General features: G+C 36.3%; 1 protein-coding gene across 2 annotated transcripts in view; it reads right to left on the reverse strand.

The window, feature by feature from the left end:
• The window catches only part of PRKAA2 (protein kinase AMP-activated catalytic subunit alpha 2), a 69,572-nt gene that overhangs the window by 33,142 nt on the left and 14,746 nt on the right, over nucleotides 1–21,684 (reverse strand). The window contains exons 1-2 of one of the 2 annotated variants that reach the window (XM_043877454.1): nucleotides 15,624–15,795; nucleotides 3,654–3,795 (exon numbers count right to left, since the gene is read on the reverse strand). In XM_043877454.1, coding sequence (XP_043733389.1) covers nucleotides 3,654–3,795; nucleotides 15,624–15,741 — 260 coding nt within the window. In that variant the 5' untranslated portion in view covers nucleotides 15,742–15,795. Of the gene's footprint in view, nucleotides 1–3,653; nucleotides 3,796–15,623; nucleotides 15,796–21,684 lie in introns of those variants that run through there. The other variant, XM_043877455.1, reaches the window with a different exon arrangement.

Below are 21,684 nucleotides of genomic sequence, written 5' to 3' on the forward strand. Positions count from 1 at the left end.
CCATGGGGTGGATAAGATAAAGATATTTAAAAGCTGGCAGACAAAAACCTGCTTTGCCAAATTAGAAACTATTGATTCTTTGACCAGTTAAAGTGAAATTTCCCTAAGAACCATGGGGAAATGAAAAACCAGGACAAAAACCAATTCAACAAATTCTAGTTCATGGGAAGTTTGGAGTTTCCTTTCAATCCTGTTTATTCCTTTTAATTTTCTCCCCGTGGGTTTTTTCAATTTGAGTTAATAGAGAAATTGTGCAACATACAAACTTCATTTTCAGTATTCAGTTTTCAAACTTTCTTGCTTATTCTAGAAGCCCATTCTCTAGCAAGGAAACTATTCTTGGCTCACTTGCATAGTCCAAGATTGCAGAAAACAAACAAAACCACTAAAAGGATCAGGTCTCTCTCCCTGTTTAAATCACTAACACTGTTAGAAGGCTGTGTCAGCAAGTTTATTCTGAAGCAAGAATACATGATTGCCTTTTTAAAACAAAAAATCAAATCCACAATTAAAGAGGCAATGTGGTTAAATGGACTAAGCTTAGGCTGGTAGCCAGAAACTTTCAACATTAAATTCACCTCTGTCAGTTACCTTCTGACCAATCCTGAGAACATTCTAGTACTCCTTCACAAAACAGACCATAATGAAATAATTCTGAAACAGAATGGGGTAAGTAGTCAAACCAAGGTCAGACAGCTATAAACAGTTATAGAAATGGAAGCAAGAAAACACTAGTAGCTATAACATCAAAAATAAGCTTTTAAGTCCTTTTGACAACTGCAACTGCTTACTGACAAAATGATTTATTTATAGGAACAGAATAGCAACTAGAACTCATGCTCTAAAGGAACAAAATTTCCTTGGCACCTTTCAGGGTTTGCATTATATAAGTGATGAGGTCAAGAAACAGCAAGAACACAGAGATCTCTCCCTTCTCCACTCTCACCTTGGCATGTGACAGTTTCAGCCTGACTTAGCAGCTTTCCCCTCTTATAGGAAGTGACCAGTCAGTAAGGAAGAGCAAAGAGATTTATCTCAGAAGCTAAATTCATCCACTCAGTTATTCATTAACTTGAATAAAATAATTATTAACATGGAGTTGAAGTCAGACATGAACTGGTTCAGTTAACTGAAAATCATTTGGAATCATGAGAGGAGTGAAATCACTGACCCTGCTCTGGGTCAATGCACTTCAACCAGCAGGCATTATAACAATAAGAACACAATAATTCTCAAACAGCACCATGAGGTATCCCCATTTTAAAGTTAAGGAAACAAAGAATAGATGAGTGAGTCATAGGTGACATTTTAATTCCTGTGATACCTTTATTTTTTTTATTTTTTTTCATTTATTTTTATTAGTTGGAGGCTAATTACTTTACAATACTGTAGTGGGTTTTGTCATACATTGACATAAATCAGCCATGGATTTACATGTATTCCCCATCCCGATCCCCCCTCCCACCACCCTCTCTAGCCAATCCCTCTTGAGTCTTCCCAGTGCACCAGGCCTGAGCACTTGTCTCATGCACCTGTGATATCTTTAAAAACCTGTATATACAAATTTTGGATCATCTAGACCACAGGTCCTAGATAATATAACCTTAAAATCAAGTACAGCCATGCAGTTTCAGGGACCTCATTTCTTATTTATGCTTATGATCAAGTGAACTTCAAATGAAGATCAAACGACACTGAAGCTTATTGTTAGAACGAAGTCTTCATCATAGTGATGAGAGAACTGAATCATCACAGTTCATCCAATGGCACACCAAACCCCCGTAAAAGCCTCCTCTGAACAGTTAGTGGCATATTCATGCTGTTAGTAAGATACACTGAGGGGGCCCCCTCATTTAAGATACCAATTTGCACTGGTTCCCTAGCAATAAATACATCTAGTTATAGAGAAGACTAAATGCGTGTCCTAAATCCTAGCAATAACTGGATCAGCCATTCACTTGAAGATTTCAAGAATGCTACTCTATTGGTTTTCTATTGCTGCCATACTAAGAACTTAGTGTGCTTAAAACAACACAAATGTATTCTGTATTATGTCACAGTTTTAAAGGGAAAAGTCTGATACATGCCTCTCTGGGCTAAAATCAAGGCACAGCAGGGCTTCATTGCCTTCTGGGGGCTCTAGGGGAAATCTATTTCTTTGTATTTAGAGATCACCTGCATTCCTTGGCTCATGGCCCCCTTCCTCCACCTTCAAAGCCAGGTACAGCCAGTTGAATCCTTTTCATATCCCTTCTCTCTGACCTTGCTTCCATCTCAGATCTTTTTCTCTGGCATATGACTCCCTTGTCCACTTTTAAGAACCACTGAATTACCCTGGAACCACCCAGATAACCAAGGAAAATCTTTCTATTTTGTCGGCTGATTAGCAACATTAAATCCATTCATAACCTTAATTCTCCTTTGCCATGTAATATACTCACTGGAGATTAGGACATCTTTTCTTTTGGAGGGGGAGTGTTTGGGGGGCACTACTGTCTACCACAGCTGTTATGCAACCTTGTTACAGGTAAACAAAGTACCTCTACAGGGTTATCAGATTGTTCCTCATCAATGCTGATACCTAAAGACAGCTAACTAAAAAAGTTGAGACTAAATATAACCTCTGACTATAACGAACTAGCAAAGTCTCAAAGACATTAATACGGCTTTTCTTCTCCGTTTTTTCAGTCCTGGAATAGAGATTAATAGCATGGCATTTGCAATCAGATATGAAGTTAACGACTAGCTCTGCAACTTACTAGCTATTTGACCTTGGTCAAGTTGCAGATACTCTTTAAACATGTGATTTTCTTATCTGTATAATGAAGATAATAATATCCCTTATACAGTGATCGAGAGGATGAAGTGAAATTATATATGTAAAATGCTCAATACAGTTTCTAGCCATTATCAGGTACTCAATAAGATTAATATTTACTTTATTAAACCCTGTCCAAGCTTTAAGATAAAAAATAAAATAGTCTTCAGTGTTTTAGCATATTACATTTTCACAATTAATATTAAACACAACTTCAGTCTAATGCTCTCCCAACTGAGCTACTTAGGCCACTTTAAACACAACTTCAAATGATGTAAAAGAATAATGCTGCATACTTAATGTCTAAATTTTCTATGGGTCTAGATGATGTTAAATTAATTATCTTTCAAATTAATTACTTATTTATTAAACATTTAATTTATTTATCTTCTAAGTTTGTAACTTGCTTTATCAAAAAAAATTAATTTGCCTTCCTAAGGACTTTACAGTAATTAAAGTAATGATGGCAGTTTTGCAAATAATATTATGGCAGATAATCTTTAACAGTTACTTTCTACCCTTTCCAAAAAGAAAATACCCTGTTCATTAAAAGTGACTAGAAAACAATTATAAAATAAATCTAGAAATAGCAAAGTCCCAAATTACCTTCAACATGAATCCTAAAGATAAGAGTCAATTTACAATTAGACTTTTAATTCTAGACCAGAAGCATGCAAAAAAGGATAATGAGGTTAAATGAATTACATTAGTTAAATATAAATATGAAAAATTGTATATTTATAAATGTTTAACTAAAAATAAGTAATTATTTATAAATTCAAATATGATATTTTGAAACAGTTTCTTTTATGTAATCAGGTGCAGAAATACTTACAGTTTGATAATATGAGGATGACGAAAGAGTTTCAGATTTTGAATTTCTCGTTTTATTTTTCCAACAACATCTAAACTGCGAATCTTCTGTCTATTTAAAATTTTAACTGCCACTTTATGGCCTGTCAATTGATGCTCTCCAACTAGAGAAAAGAAAAAGGAAAATAACTTTGCCATCATAGCAATGTAATCATTTATTCATGTTTCCTTCCACTGTAACCCCAAATTTTTTTCCTCATATTTACCACTTTAATATCACTTATTGCATAGAACAGAAAATAACCTCTTTTCATGTCTGTCTATTCTACTGGAGTATGTGCTCCTGAAGGACAGCAACTGTATCTTAGTCTTCTCTGTATCCTCAGCACCCAGCACAGAGATGTTAATTAAGTATCTGTGGAAAGGATTACTGAATTCCATTTTCATACCTAAAACTATAGGTATGAATTTGAAACATCTTTTGGATAGAATAGAATTACTATGTTTTGTTCTTCTCTTCCTCTTCTCCGGTTAATTCAATCACTGTATTATGAAAGAATAAATAATTGCTATAATAAAGTAAAACTCATAACCAGTTTCAATACCATTTCATCAGAAAATTCACATGCAGCCCTTTTTCACCTTTTCTATAAAGGTTTCCTGTTTTCCCACATTTGATGGAATCTCTATTTCTTTCAAACCTTCACAGTATACTGACAAAGTTCATGTTCCTTCACCATTTTTAGGTTGTTATATATATTTGTGTTCTTGAAAAATCATATGGTAAGAGCTACCAGCTCTAACCCTCCTCAAATAAGACAGTCAGTATTCATCTGAATCTGCTAGGAAGTGTCTAGCACAGTATTTTGCACATACTAGATGTATCACACTTCTTTATTTCAAACTATCTTACAAAGGTGTAATAACTAAAAGAGCATAGTCTTGGCATAAAACCAGACACAGAGATCAAGGGAATAGAATAGACAGCCCCAAAATTAACTCATGCATAATGAAGGTCAATTAATTTATGACAAATGACTCAAAAACATACAATGGGGAAGGGATGATCTCTTCATAAATGGCAGTAGGAATATTGGATAGCCACATACAAAAGAATGAAAATAGACCCTATCTCATATATTATACAAAAATCAACTCAAACTGGATTAAAGACTTAAATTTAAAACAAAAACCATAAAACTTCCAGAGAAAAACATAAGAGGTAATCTCCTTGATATTGACCTTAGCAATAATTTTTTGAACTTGATAACAAAAGCAAAGGCAACAAAAGCAAATATATATGAGTAGGATTAAATCAAACTAAAAAGCTTCTTCATGGCAAAAGAAACCATCAACAAAATGAAAAGACAACCTACCGAATGAAAGAAAATATTTGCAAATTACACATCTGATAAGGGGTTAATATCCAAATTATGTAAATTATCTAACAATTTAATAGCAAAGAAACCAATCTAATTTGAAAAATGAATCAAGAAGCTAAATAAACTTTTTGCCAAACAAGGTATACAAATGGCCAAATACAGAAAATCTTCAGGTAATCATCAGGTAAATCATGACTAATTATCAATTAAATGCAAATCAAACCTACAATGAGCTATCACCTCACACTTGTCAGAATAACTGTCATTAAAACTGAAGAGACAACAATGTTGGTGAAGATGTGGAGAGAAGGGAACCCTTGTGCACTGTTGGCAGAAATGTACATTGGTGTAACCACTGTGTAAAACAGTACAGAGGTTCCTGAAAAGCTAAAAAATAGAACTACAATATGATTCTGCAACCCCCTTGTAGGTATTAGAAGGAAATAAAAATAGGATATCAAAGAAGTATCTACACTACCATGTTCATCACAGCATTATTCACAAAAGCAAAGATATGAAAACTACCTAAGTGTCCATCAACAAACGAATGAATGAATAAATAAGAATGGTGTGCATATTTTCTCCCCCCACCACACACACACCACCACCACCACCTACAGAAGCTCCAGGGACAGGCACAAGCCATCACTACCATCCTGGGCTCTCAGGGGTCCCAGAAGGAGAAGAGAGAGAGAAAGGGCCTGAGAAAATATCTGAAGCTATTACAGACAAAACCTTCCCTAACCTCAGAAAAGAAAACACTCACTTAAATCCAGGAAGCACAAAGAGTCCCCTATAAGATAAACTCAAGGAGGAACCTGCTGAGACACATATTAATCAAACTGACAAGAATTAAAGACAAAGAAAAAATATTAAAAATAATAAGGGAAAAGCAACAAATAACATACGAGAGAATCCCCATAAAGTTATAAGCTGATTTTTCAGCAGAAACTCTGCAGGCTGAAGAGAGTACTACAATATATTCAAAGTGCAGATGGGGAAAAACCTAAAACCAAAAATACTCTGCCCTTCAAGGCTATTGTTCAGATTTGACAGAGAAATCAACAGATTTTACAGACAAGCAAAAGTTAAAGAGAGACTTCAGCACCATCAAAACCAGCACTACAATAAATCCTAAAGGTACTTTTCTAGGTAAAAAATAAAATGCGACAACTAGAAACAAGAACAATGCAAATGAGAGAGATCACTGGTAAAGCAAACATAAAACAAAGGTAGGAAATTACCCACACATAAATCTGATATAAAAACCAGGGACTGTGAGAAGAGTACAAATGCAGGATATTGAAAATGTATTGGAAATGAACAGACCATCAATTTAAAACAATCTTGTACATATACAGACTGCTATACTAAAACCTCTTGGGAATCACAAACAAGAAATCTATAATAGATACACACACAAAAAAGAAAAAGCAAACACAACACTAAAGACAGATATCAAATCACAAGGAAAGACAACAAAAAATGAAGGGAATAAAAAAGACCTCTGGTGGCCCAGATGGTATAGAATCTGTCTGCAATGCAGGAGAGCTGGGTTCAATCCCTGGGTTGGGAAGATCCCTGGAAAAGGGAATGGCAACATACTCCAGTATTCTTGCCTGGGGAATTTCATGGACAGAAGAGCCTATCAGGCCACAGTCCATACGGCCACAAAGAATTGGACACAACTGAGTGACTAACACTTCCACTTCCAAAAATAAAAGCTAAATCACTTAACAAAATGGTGGTAAGAACATACATTATCAATAATTGCCTTAAGTGTAATTGGAATAAATGCTTCAAACAAAAAACACAGACTAGTAGAATGGATATAAAAACAAGACCCAAATATATGCTGTCTACAAGAGATCCACTTCAGAACTAGGGACATACAAACTGAAAGTGAGAGAATGGAAAAAGATATTCCATGTAAAGAAAAATCAAAAGAAAGAGAGTAGCAATACTCTTATCAGACAAAACAGACTTTAAAATAAATACTGTTGCAAAAGACAAGGAAGGACAAGGATCCATAATGATCAAAGGATCAATCCAAGAAGATGTAACATTTATAAATCTATATGCACCCCCCATAAGACTACCTCAATGTATAAGGTAAATGCTAACAGCCATTAAAGGAGAAATTGCCAGTAACACAATAATAATAGGGGGCTTTAACACCTCACTTTCATCAATGGACAGATCATCAAAACAGAAAAATCAATTAGAAAACAAAGGCCTTAAATGACACATTAGACCAGATGAACTTAATTGATAATTATGGGACACTCTATGCAAAAGCAACAGAATACACTTTCCCCTCAAGTGCAGATGGAACGCTGTCCAGGATAAATCACATCTTGGGCTACAAATTAAGCCTCAGGAAATTTAAGAAAATTAAAATCATATCAAGCATCTTTTCTGACCACAGCACTATGAGATCAGAAATCAACTACAGGGGAAAAAAAACTGTAAATAAAAAAAAAGACATGTTCATATGGAGGCTAAACAATATTACTAAACAACCAATCAATCATAGCAGATATCAAAGAAAAAAAAAACCTAAAGACAGGTGACAACAAAAACACCATGATACAAAACCTATGGGATGCAGCAAAAGCAATTCTGAGAAGGAGGTTTGTAACAATACAATCTTACCTCAGGAAACAAGAAAAATTTCAAATAAACATCCTAATTTTATACCTATAGCAACTAGAGAAAGAAGAACAAACAAAACCCAAAGTTAGCAGAAGGAAAGAAGCCTTAAATATCAGAGTAGAAATAAATGAAACAGAGAAGAAGAAAACAAAAAAGAAAGGATCAATGAAACTAAAAGCTGGTGTTTTAAAAAGATAAACAAAATTGACAAACCTTTAGCCAGACTCGTCAAGAAAAAGAGAGAGGGCTCAAATCAATAAAATTAGAAATGAAAAAGGAGATGTTACAATGGATACTACAGAAATGAAAAGAAAAAGTCATTTAGGGAGACTACTACAAACAACTAATTATATGCCAGTAAAATGGACAACCTAGAAGAAATGGACAAATTCTTAGAAAGGTATGAACTCCCAAGACTGAACTAGGCTGAACCAGGAAGAAACAGAAAATGTGAACAGACCAATTACAAGTAATGAAATTGAAACTGATTAAAAATCAGCAGAAAGAGAGTGGAAAGAAAGAAACCCTCTTACACTGTTGGTGGAAATATAAATTGGTACAGCCACTATGGAGAACAGTATGGAGGCTTCTTAAAAAACTAAAACTAGAGCTACCATATGACCCTGCAAGAGCTTCCCAGGTGGGGCTAGTGGTAAAGAACCTGGCTGCCAATGCATGAGACTTAAAGAGACGCAGGTTCAATCCCCGGGTTGGAAAGATCCCCTGGAGGAGGGCATGGCAACCCATTCCAGTATTCTTGCCTGGAGAATCCCATGGACAGAGGAGCCTGGTGGGCTACAGTCCATATGGTTCCAAAAAGTCAGGCATGACTGAAGCGACGTAGCAAGCACATGACCCTGCAATCCCACTCCTGGGTATGTATCTGGAGAAAAACATGGTCCAAAAGGATGCATGCACCCCAATGATCAATGCAGCACTGTTATGAAGCAAGACCTGGAAGCAACCTAACGTCCATTGACAGAGATGGTACATATATACAATGCAATATTACTCAGCCTTTAAAAAGAATGAAATAATGCCATTTGCAGCAACATGGATGGACCTAGAAGACTGTCACCTTGAGTGAAGTCAGTCAGGCAGAGAAACAGAAACATTGTATTGCATCCTTTTTACATAGAATCTGAAAAGACAGGATACAAATGAACTTATTTACAAAACAGAAACAGACTCACAAACTTAGAGAATGAACTTATGGTTGCTGGGGGAAGATGGGAGGATGGAATAGTTAAGAGAGGAAGAAATAGCACTGTACATACTGCTATATTTAAAATGGATAACCAACAAGGACCTCCTATTTGGCACAAGGAACTCTGCTCGATGTTATGTGGCAACCTGGATGGGAGAGAAGTATGGGGGAGAATGGATACGTGTGTGTGTGTGTGTGTGTGTGTGTGTGTGTGTGTGTGTGTGTGTGTGTGTGTGTGTGTGTGTGTGTGTGTGTGTGTGTGTGTGTGTGTGTGTGTGTGTGTGTGTGTGTGTGTGTGTGTGTGTGTGTAGCTGAGACCCTTTGTCACCCATCTGAAACTGTCACAGCATTGTTAATTAGCTATACTCCAAAATAAAATAAAAAGTTAAAAAAAAAATCTTCCAGCAAATAAATGTCCAGGACCAGATGACTTCACAGGGTAATTCCACCAAACATTTAGAGAAGAGTTAACACCTATCTTTCAGAAACTCTTCCAAAAAATTTCAAGGGAAGGATCACTCCCAATCTCATTCTATGAGGCCACCAACACCCAGATATCAAAACCAGACAAAGATGCCACCAAAATAAAGGAAAAAATTGAAGGCTATCACTGATGAACAGAGATTCAAAAATCCTGAACAAAATACTAGCAAATCAAATCCAGCAATACATTAAAAGGATCAAACAACATGATCAAGGGGGATTTATCCCAGGAATGCAAGATTCTTCAATATATGAAAATCAATCAGTGTGATATACAACATTAACAAACTGAAGAATAAAAACTGTATGATCATCTTAACAGATGCAGAAAAAGCTTTCAGTAAAATTCAAGAAATGAAAAAAATTCTCCAGAAAGTGAGCACAGAGCAAACTTACCTCAACATAATAAAGGCCATATATGACAAACCCAGAGCTAACATCATTCTCAATGATGAAAATCTGAAGGCATTTCCTCTAAGATGAGGAACAAGACAAGTATGTCCACTGTTGCCACTTTTATTCAATAGTTTTGGAAGTCCTGGCCACAACAATCAAAGAAGAAAAAGAAATAAAAGGAATCCAAATTGGAAAAGAAGTAAAACTGTCACTGTATGCAGATGATATGATACAATACATAAAAAATCCTAAAGATGCTACCAGAAAACTACTAGAATTCATAAAGTTGCAGGATACAAAACTAATACACAGAAATCTGTTGCATTCCTATACAGTAACAACAAAAGATTAAAAAGAGAAATTAAGGAAACAATACAATTTATCACTGCATCAAAAAGAATAAAATATCTAATAATAAATCTACCTAAGGAGACAAAAGACTTGTAGTATGTAAACCATAAGATACAGATGAAATAAATCGAGGATGATGTAAACCGATGCAAAGATATACTATGTGCTAGGATTGGAAATATCAATATTGTCAAAATGACTACACTGCCCAAGGCAACCTAGAGATTCAATGCAATCTCTATCAAATTACCAATGGCATAATGGCATTTTTCACAGAAATAGCAGAAAATTTTAAATTTTTATAGAAACACAAAAGGTCTTGAACAGCCAAAGCAATCTTCAGAAAGGAAAATGGAGCTGGAGCAATCAGGCTCCCTGACTTCAGACTATACTACAAGGCTACAGGAGTCAAAACAGTATGATACTGGCAGCAAAAAAACCCAGAAATACAGATAAAAAGAACAGCACAGAAAACCCAAAAATATGCCCATGCACCTACAGTCAATTAATCTATGTCAAAGAGGCAAAAGAATACAATGGAGAAAAGACAATCTCTTCAATAAGTGGTGCTGGGAAAACTGGACAGCTTCAAGCAAGAGAATGAAAGCAGAAAATGTGCTTATATCATTGACAAAAAAACCTCAAAATGGGTCAAATACCTAAATGTAAGACTGAGCACTATAAAACTCTTACAGGAAAACATAGGCAGAACATTCTTTGACATAAATCATAACAAAATCTTCTTTGATCCACCTTGTCGAGAAACTAAAATAAAAGCAAAAATAAGTAAATGGGACCGATTAAATTTAACTGCTTCTGCACAGCAAAGGAAACCACCAACAAAAGACAATGGGAGGAAATATTTGCAAATGATGTGACCGACATGGGATTAATCTACAAAATATAAACAGCTCATGCAGCTTAATATGAAAAAAAATTTTTTTTTAATGGGCAGAAGATCTAAATAGACATTTCCCCAAATAAGACATAGAGATGGACAAAAAGCACATGAAAAGGTACTCAACATCACTAATTATCAGAGAAATGTGTATGAAAACTACAATGAGGTATCACCTCACACTGGTCAGAACAGTCATCATCATCAAAATGTCTACAAATAACAAACACTGGAAAGGGTGTGGAGAAAGGGGAACCCTCTTACACTGTTGGTGGGAATGTAAATTGGTACAACTATGGAGAACAGTATGGAGGTTCCTTATAAAACTAAAAATGGAACTACCATACAACACAGCAATTCCCACTCTATATATCTGCAGGAAACAAAATTAGAAAAGATATATGCACCCCAATGTTTGCTGCAGCACTATTTACAATAGCCAAGACATGAAAGACATCTAAGTGTTCATCAACAGAGGAATGGATAAAGATGTGGTACATATATACAATAGAATATTACTAAGCCATAAAAAAGAACAAAATAATGCCATATGCAGCAACATGGATGGACCTAGATATTATCATACTAAATGAAGTAAGTCAGACAGGAAAAGACAAATATCATATGATATCACTTATATGTGGAACCTAATTTCTTAATGACATAAATGAACTTATTCACAAAACAGAAAAACATCTATAGATACTAAGACAAACTTACGGTTATCAAAGGGAAACTTGCAGGGAGGGATAAATCAGGAGCTTGGGGTTAACATACACATACTACCATATATAAGATAGACAACCAGCAAGGAACTAATATGTAGCACAGGGAAATCTACTCAATATTCCATGATAACCTAAATGACAAAGGAATCTGAAAAAAGGAATATATGCATTAATGTAACTAAATCACTGTGCTGACTGAATCACTGTACTGTACACTGAAACTAACACACCACCATGAACCAACCATACTCCAGTAAAGAAAGAAACAAAAGGAAAGAAACGGCACCGTCCCTTGAAAGAGTTAAGCACAATGATAAGCTAATTGGTTATCTGAGGTCAAAAGATTCAAATGCATTAAGAATGCCCCCTTTTTTTGCTGAAATACAATAGCCTCTATTACCTTATAACTTAAGTGAATTAGTACTTAGTGATAATTAAATAGATAGTTCTCTCATCATCACATCCCACCAGAAAGCTGAAAGAATATTTCTTAAAATCTTGTAATATAAACAGACTTAAGACCAAGAATTTCTTTTATGTGTATTACATCGGTAAACTTTTCTAGGGAAATAACTGAGAAGAAAGGTTTGGATTCATTAGCATTTAACATCCATTTGGGCTTCCCCCAGTGGTTCAGTGGTAAAGAATCCACCTGCACTGTAGGAGATGCAGGTTTGATCCCTGGGTTGGGAAGATCCACTGGAGAAGGATTGGCAACCCACTCCAGAATTCCTGTCAGGAAAATCCCATGGATAGAGAAGCCTGGTGGGCTACACTCCATAGGGTCATAAAGAGTCAGACATAACGGAGCACAGCAACATTCATTTATTCAATCTAAATACATTTACTGAGCACCATTCACATGGTAGGACTATGCTGATCAAAGACACATGCTAAGAGACATTCAATAGGTTTCCAAGTTTTAGTGAGAAGAAACATCAGCAATAAAGGATTCTGTATGGTAGCAAATCTACATGAAAACTCTTAGGGATACCTTAATTATGAAGAAAGAACATAGATGAAAAAAAGCAACACATTTTTAAAAACCAAGGGTGAACAAATTTGCCATAATTTATCGTGTATATCATGTATATAAATATCCAGATCAATATCTAGTTTGACAGAAGCAATAAAGAACACTCATCCATGGAACAACTATTTAACGAATGCCTACTATGGAGCACTCTGTATCAAGTACAATTACAAGCACTTGGGATATAAGTGGTGAACAAATTAATTCTGTCACATCGCGAGGTATTCCCCAATATCTATTCCAGTCTTCCTTCCCAGACATATGACTCCCAAATTACACCTGAATATATATCCACCTAAAGTAGAGACTGCCTCCAGTATCTCTTGTAACTAGATATGGCCATGTGACTATGCTCTGGACAATGACATGCCAGCAGAAATGTCCCTAGCAGCAGCTTCTTCAGATCCTTCCACCATCCTGAAGCCTGGAACTACCTGCTCAGACTGTTAAAAGAGAGTAAAATACTGTCTTGTTTAAGCTGTTCTTATTTTGAAAATTCCTGTCATTCACAGCTGAGTCTCAATAATACTCTGTCTAGAATATTTTTTTAAACTTTTTATTTTGTATCGGGGTATAGCTGTTTAACAATGTTGTGAAAGTTTCACATGAACAGCTCAGGGACTCAGTCAACACACACATTTATCCATTCTCCTCCAAACTACCCTCCCATCCAGGCTGCAACATAACATTGACCAGAATTCCATATGCTATACAATAGGTCCTTGTTAGTTATCCATTTTAAATATAGCAGTGTGCACATGTCCATCCCAAACTCCCTAAGTCCCCCTTCCCCTCAGCAATCATAAACTCCTCTGTGAGTCTCTTTCTGTTTTTTGTAAGTAAGTTCATTCATAAAATGCCCATCGACAGAGGAATGGATAAAGAAGTGGTATGTATCTACAATGGAATATTACTTGTCCATTAAAAAAGAATGAAATAATGTCATTTGCAGCAACATGGATGAACCTAAAGACTGTCATACTGAGTGAAGTCAGTCAGGCAGAGGAGAAATATTATATGGCACTCCTTATGTGTGGAATTAAAACAGAATAATATGCAAAATGTTTTAACTTATTTTAAATTTCCAATTTTGCTGAACTGCCATCCATGAACTAATGGAAATGAACCATAATTTATAGCTCATACAATTTCTTGGATTAAAGGATTCTACAAAATTATCACTCAGTGGTCCATTTTGTTTTCCCCAAAGTCTAGCCTAATTATACAAAATTCTCTCTAAAGCAACTGAAACAGCTAGACTTACCCCATGCATCCTTTTAGAATTTTACATTTGATAAGGTGAGCAGCTGTTATACAGAAGAGTGAAACTGTTTTATATTGTTCTGGGAGCAGAACTGGGAATAATCAGCACAAATTCTATCAACTAACAGAGTCATCTGCTCCACGAAGCCCCTCTCATCTCCACCTTTCTCACCATTCAAGCCACTGAAAATTTCCTTTTTAATATTACTACTGTACCCTGAGTATACTTTTTTGACAGGATGTGTAACACTAACATCTATTGATTTTTCAGTTCATCTCTCAATACTAGAGGGGAAGAGATTGGAGGTCAGGCCCCCTGTAGTGTTTTCCTATTGCCAAGGCTGGAAATAAATGATAAACCAAGACAATGGGGCACAGAGAGGTTAAGAATTTGCCCACAGACATTCAACTATGAAGAAGCAGGATCAAGATTAAAACTCAGAGGCATGCACCATCTGATATCCAATCAGAGAAAGCTCAGCCATTTGTCAAGATCATCCTACAATAAATTCCTGCACTAAGTAACAGGTTGAACTAGATCAAGTCTAATCCCCCTTCAAAGTCTAATATTTTTCCAATTACACCCCCAAAATCACTCCACACTAAAGGGTGTGAGTCTTTTGAGCCACTCTAGCCTCTTGACTTTAGTTGTCATTTTCTGGAAGTTTTCCAGTTTTTCTTGATACACAAGACCCAGGATTTTATATAACTGTATTATGGAATTGTAAATACATGATTGTTTTCCACAAAGACTATACATTTTCAAATGTCCAGTATCACCTCCACTGAAGTCAAGCATTTTTCACCAGAAGCACAGATCCTATAATTTTACGAAAAATAACTTGAAACACTTCTCTTCCTATACATTACTCCTTATTAATTCATTTAAATACTTCATTCAATTTTAATATCATATAATTTAGAACATTAATATATCTAATGAAGTAAAGAAACAAATCTAAGATTTATTAAAATTATACTAAAATTCTTATAGAAATCCTTTATTAAAATCTAATAAAGGAACAATTAAAAAACTATTGTAATTTTAGGTCTAAATTATAATCTATTTGTCTTTGAGGCTCAAGCAGAGCAAAGAACTGTCAAAATGTCATTCTGCTGTACAGGTTACAAACATACTGTATAATATGTGTAATTTGAGTTATATTCTTCTCATACAGTAGATATAATGTATAGTCTTAACATAATACTATACAGCAATGGGAATAAATGAATTACAACTATATATAAAGGATGTACGTAAATCTCACAAACAAAACCTCAAGTGAAATAAATGAGACAGATATGCCTATATTTCTATGAAGTTCAAATATAAATAAAACTATAATCCATGGATAGTGGTGACCTTTGATGGGGGCAGAAGATGGAAACAGTAACTAAAATGGGACACAAAGTGGGGGGCTTGTGGGAAACTGGTCATTTTTTGTGCTTTTAAGTAGTAGTTACATGGGTACGTTCAGTCTGTGAAAATTCACTGAAGATTTATGTAAGAAATCACTTAGAATATATGTACTGCTTCACATATATGGTACAATTCAATTTAAAAAGCTAAGAAAGAATGTTTGGATGACACTATACCTGCTAGGCTTTCCAAGCCAAGGGACAGCACGTGCCAGCAAGCAGGGCCGTGAGGCGGCATCAGCCGCCCCTTACTCATTGTATCAAGAGTCTTCACTCTGGGAATCAAGACAGTCATCTGACTGCACACATGTCCTGACCCCTACTGTCACCAGACTTCTGCCAAAATAACACAAGCCTCCTTTCTTCTTCACCTGTGGTAAGACAAAACAATCTCATTGCTCTCCCAATTTCCTTTCCCTGAAAGTCCTGTAAAATTCTATGAAGGACAGTTCTGAACAGGAAGCAAAAGACTTCCTGTGTTGATATAGCACTGATTAAGCAAGTACTGTGAGCACATTATATACAAATCTTATTTATTCCCCAGAACTCTAGAAGTAAACATTACCCCAAGATTACAGATGAAGAAACTAGAATTAAAGAACAATGAGGAACAAAATGGTTCATCTGCCTCTAACACACAAGCTCAAAACTCATATTACTTCACTTTCCAATAACCAGGTTCTCTTAATTACAACACATCAAGAGTGCTTACTTGCATGTTTATCCTTTTACGTCCAGCATTTCAGCTGAGAAATTTGGGCACAGTGAAGGGATGGAGTAAGAAAAATTAAGGAAGAATTGATATGTTCAGGTAAAATGGAGGCTGGAATAGGGCTGTGGCCTTTCCTATGGATCAGAATATATGAAAGTTGACTGCCTAATTTCGAGAAAATAGAACATGGACTGAAACAATCCCATTATACAATATATAACATGCACTAAATTTTTACTGAGAGAACAAATTCATATTTCCTGGAAGACCTTTTTCTCCTAATTATTTTTACTCCCTGTTGGCCTGAAGATTCATTTGTTCATTCATTCAAGAAATATTTTCTGAGTGTCTAATGTGTGCTAGCCACTGCTCTAAATGCTGAAAACGCAGGTATAAATGAAACTTGCATTCTGGAGGAGAATATAAACAATAAACAAATATGATATAATGGTGATATAATGACCAAAAGTGAAAATCATGCTGAGTACTGGAAATAACAAGAATGACTGGGGTTAAGGTGGGAAAATTATTTTAAATAGATCAGGAAAGGCCTGAGGATGTGATTTTTTTTTAAGCAAAGTGATCAACAATAAAGTGAAAGTTTACGCTCAGTCATGTCCTACTCTTTGCAACCCCGTGGACTATAGCCTGCCAGGTCATCTGTCTGTGGAATTCTCCAGGCAAGAATATTGGAGTGGGTAGTCCTTCCCTTCTCCAGGGGATCTTCCCATCCCAGAGATCGAACCCAGGTACCCCACGTTGCAGGCAGATTCTTTACCATCTGAGCCACCGGGGAAGCCCTTTTTTAAGCAAAGATTATTCTAAAGCAAGTTTTCCCAAGTGGCGCTAGTGATAAAGAATCCACTTGCCAATGCATAAGACATTGAGATAAGGGTTCAAACCCTGGATTAGGAAGATCCCCTGGAGGAAGACATGGCAATCCACTTTAGGATTCTTGGCTGGAGAATCACATGGATAGAGAAGCATGGTAGACTGCAGTTCATAGGGTCGCAAAGACTGGACACAACTAGAGTGACTGAGCACACACATGTTCTAAATCTACCTTTGAGAACTGATTACTGATGATGATATTCTGTATTCTGCTTCATTTTTAAAAACATGTTGGCTTGGATTATAAATTTAAAGTACTTCTTTAAAACTTAAGTTAATCAAGAATTTCACAGGAGAATCAACTTTTTATAGAATCATTTAAAATGAATTATCTACACAGAGCCAGGGAAAAAAGTTTTCCAGTATAGAAGAGATTATTTAAAACTGATGGACAAAGTACTGGGTTGGCAAAAGTTCATTTGGGTTTTTCCATAAGATGTTGGGGGAAGACTCAAACTTTTTGGCCAATCAAGTATTAGCATTCAGGTCAGAGATAAAAGATTTGAAAAAATGTTTACGTATGTAATCACTCCAGATGAAAAACAGAATCCAGAAACATTCCCAAAGCTTCTTAAATCATCCCCTCTTATCTTTCCAACTCTTGTCCTTACGTGTCTCCTCTCTTCCTATGCATCTTATTTTCCATGCTTTGTCTCCCTCCTGTTTACTCCCCTTTCATTTCCTGCCTTCAGACATCTCCCCTTCAAAGCCCCCAACTGAATAATTTCTGTTGTTGAACATATTTATTTAACATAATTTTATGTTCCATAGAGATATTCTAGAGACATACTCTCAGTTTATCCTTACCTGAAAACATATTATGTCTTTATTTTTGAAGAATATTTTTGTTGAGTACAAAATTATAGGTTGGCAGTTTGTTTGTTTCACCTCTCTAAAGATATCACTCCACTATTTCCTTGCTTTCATTGTTTTTGGTTAAAAAGTCAGCTTATTTTCATTCCTTGGAAAATAATATGCATTTTTTATCCTGTGGCTACTTTTAAGATGTTCCCTTAACATTTTCCCCCATCTCTGCATACACTGAAGACCACTCCAGTATAGGAAAGTCTCAAGGGAAAAAAAACAAACAATCTTAACCCATTTTCCAATGATATACCTATGAATGGTTTTCTTGTATTTATTCTGCTTATGGTTCATACATCTTCTGAATCTGTGGCTTGATGTGTTCATCAGCTTTGAAGTTTTCTCCTACTATTTCTTCAAATATTGAGTACAAAATTATAGGTTGAAGCTGAAACTTCAATACTTCGGCCACCTGATGTGAAGAGCCGACTCATTTGAAAAGACTCTGATGCTGGGAAAGACTGAAGGCGGGAGGAGAACGGAATGACAGAGGATGCCCTGTTATCCTCCCTCTGCCCTCCTCCCTCTCCCTTCCTCTTCCAGAATGATCATCAGTAGTACTGGGTTCAAAAGAACATTCAAACTCACAGGACACAACAGGTAGTCATCTTATCACCAATTTTACTTAGCTCTTTGGAAGGACTTAGCATTGGAAATATAGCCTGTCAGTATGACAAAAATCAAACACATCTTTATCCAGCGTCCTTAAAATATCCAGTTGCTGCTTCCCAGACCCTTAATCAACCACACAGACTCAGAGCATTCGTAAATTTCAAATATTAACCACATGAAATAATAGCCCATGCATGCAGCTTCTAATCCCTGCACAAAGGGTGCAATGAGTTAGAAGAGACGCCATAAAGGGGAGCTGGAGGTCTATTTCCCTACAAATTTTATGCTAGTGAAACAATAAGGCAGTGATGTAGATCCTTAGAGTATAATATGTGTTTCCTTAATCCTCTCAGCCCAGATGTAATTCACCAATCACAGATAATTTTCAGCATAAATACTGCTGGTTGGTAACAGAACTGAAATAGCACATTTATCTTGGTATATGTGCAAGAGAAACTGTATTAAAAGAAGGTAAACCTAAGGTCATCTTTCCACAAGAAATTTGGATGCTTTTTATTTCTTTGTCTTGCCTAATTGCTCTAGCTAGAATTCCAGTACTGATTCAGTCTTGGTCAGTCAGTCAGTTCAGTCGCTCAGCCGTGTCAGACTCTTTGTGACCCCATGGACTGCAGCATGCCAGGCCTCCCTGTCCATCACCAACCCCCACAGTTTACTCAAACTCATGTCCATTGAGTCGATGATGCCATCCAACCATCTCATCCTCTGTCATCCCCTTCTCCTCCCGCCTTCAATCTTTCCCAGCATCAGGGTCTTTTCAAATGAGTCAGCTCTTCGCATCAGGTGGCTGAAGTATTGAAGTTTCAGCTTCAATATCAGTCCTTCCAATGAATATTCAGGACTGACTTCCTTTAGAATGGACTGGTTGGATCTCCTTGAAGTCCAAGGGACTCAAGAGTTTTCTCCAACACTACAGTTCAAAAGCATCAATTCTTCAGCTCTCAGATTTCTTTATAGTCCAACTCTCACATCCATACATGACTACTGGAGAAACCATAGCCTTGACTAGACGGATCTTTCCCAGTATGAAAAGGCAAAGATATGACACTGAAAGATGAATTCCTCAGGTCAGTAGGTGCCCAATATGCTACTGGAGATCAGTGGAGAAATAACTCCAGAAAGAATGAAGAGACGGAGCCAAAGCAAAAACAACATCCAGTTGTGGATGTGACTGGTGATGGAGGCAAGGTCCAATGCTGTACAGAGCAATATTGCATAGGAACCTGGACTGTTAGGTCATGAATCAAGGCAAATTGGAAGTGGTCAAATAGATGATGGCAAGAGTGAACGTCAACATTTTAGGAATCAGCTAACTGAAATGGGTGAATTTAACTCAGATGGCCATTATATCTACTACTGTGGGCAAGAATCCCTTAGAAGAAATGGAGTAGCCATCATAATCAATAAAAGAGTCCGAAATTCAGTACTTGGATGCAGTCTCCAAAATGACAGAATGATCTCTGTTCGTTTCCAAGGCAAATCATTCAATATCATGGTAATCCAAGTCTATGCCCCGACCAGTAATGCTGAAGAAGCTGAACAGTTCTATGAAGACCTACAAGACCTCTTAGAACTAATACCCAAAAACAACAACAACAACAAAAAGATGTCCTTTTCAGTCTTGGTACGTTCTATGTTTCCAGAAATGCATCAGTTCCTTCTAGGTTATACAATCTGTTGGCATGTTATTCATAATAGTCTCTTATGAGTCTAATTTCTGTAGTCAGTTGCAATGTCTCCTTTTCTTTTCTAATTTTACTTATTTGAGTCTTTCTTTTTTTTCCTTAGTTCAGCTAAAGGTTTGTCAATTTTTATTTTTTTCAAAGAACCACCTCTTAGTTCCATTGATCCTTTCTGTTGTTTTTCTGGTCACTATTTCATTGATTTGCCTTCTGATATTTATTATTTCCTTTCTTCTACTAACCTTTGGCTTAATTTGCTCTTCTGTTTTGAATTCCTTGAGGTATTAAGTTAGGTGGCTTATTTGAGATCTAATTTCTTAATACACGTGTTACTGTTGTTGTTCAGTCGTGTCTGACTCTGTAACTCCATGAACTGCAGCACACAAGGCTTCCCTGTCCTTTACTACCTCTCAGAGCTTGCTCAAACTCATGTTCATTGAGTCAGTGATGTCATCCAACCATCTCATCCTCTGTCACCCCCTTCTCCTCCTGCCCTCAATCTTTCCCAGCATCAGGATCTTTTCCACTGGCTGTTCGCATCAGGTGGCCCAAGTACTGGAGCTTCAGTTTCAGCATCAGTCTTCCAACAAATATTCAGGACTGATTTCCTTTAGGATTGACTGGTTTGATCTCCATGAAGTCCAAGGGGCTCTCAAGAGTCTTCTCTAGCACCATGATTCAAGTGTCAATTCTTTGCTGCTCAGCCTTCTTTATGGTTCAACTCTCACTTCCGCACATGACTACTGGAAAAACCATAGCATTGACTAGATGGACCTTTGTTGGCAAAGTGATGTCTCTACTTTTTAATACAGTGGCTAGATTTGTTATAGCTCTTCTTCCAAGGAACAAATGTCTTTTAATTTAATGGCTGCAGTCATCATCTGCGGTGATTTTGGAGCCCAAGAAAATAAAGTCTCTCACTGTTTTCACTGTTTCCCCAAATATTTGCCATGAAGTGATGGGACCGGATGCCATGATCATAGTTTTCTGAATGTTGAGTTTTAAGCCAGTTTTTTCACTCTCCCCTTTAACCTTCATCAAGAGGCTCTTTAGTTCCTGTTCACTTTCTACCACTAGGGTGGTGTATTTCCTGCATATCTGAGGTTATGTGTATATATTACTATAATCTTTCCTCTCAGATATACTTTTGTTGCCTCCACAAAATCTAATATACTATATTTCCACTTTCATTTGTCTCAAGATAATTTATTTCCATTTTGATTTCTTCTTTGACTCAATGGTTTCTTATAAGTGTGTTGTTTAGTTTTCACATGGTTTCAGACGTTCTTACTATCTTCTTGTAAATTTCTAGTTTCATACCATTGTGATCAGAAAAGATGGTATGATTTCAATCTTAAATCTGCTAAGACTTGTTTTGTAGCCTATCATATGATCTATCCTGGAGAATGTTCCATATGTACTTGAGAATAATATGTATTCTGTTGGACAGAATGTTACA

The sequence above is a fragment of the Cervus elaphus genome, chromosome 20, assembly GCF_910594005.1.
Source record: "Cervus elaphus chromosome 20, mCerEla1.1, whole genome shotgun sequence".
Classification (NCBI taxonomy): domain Eukaryota; kingdom Metazoa; phylum Chordata; class Mammalia; order Artiodactyla; family Cervidae; genus Cervus; species Cervus elaphus.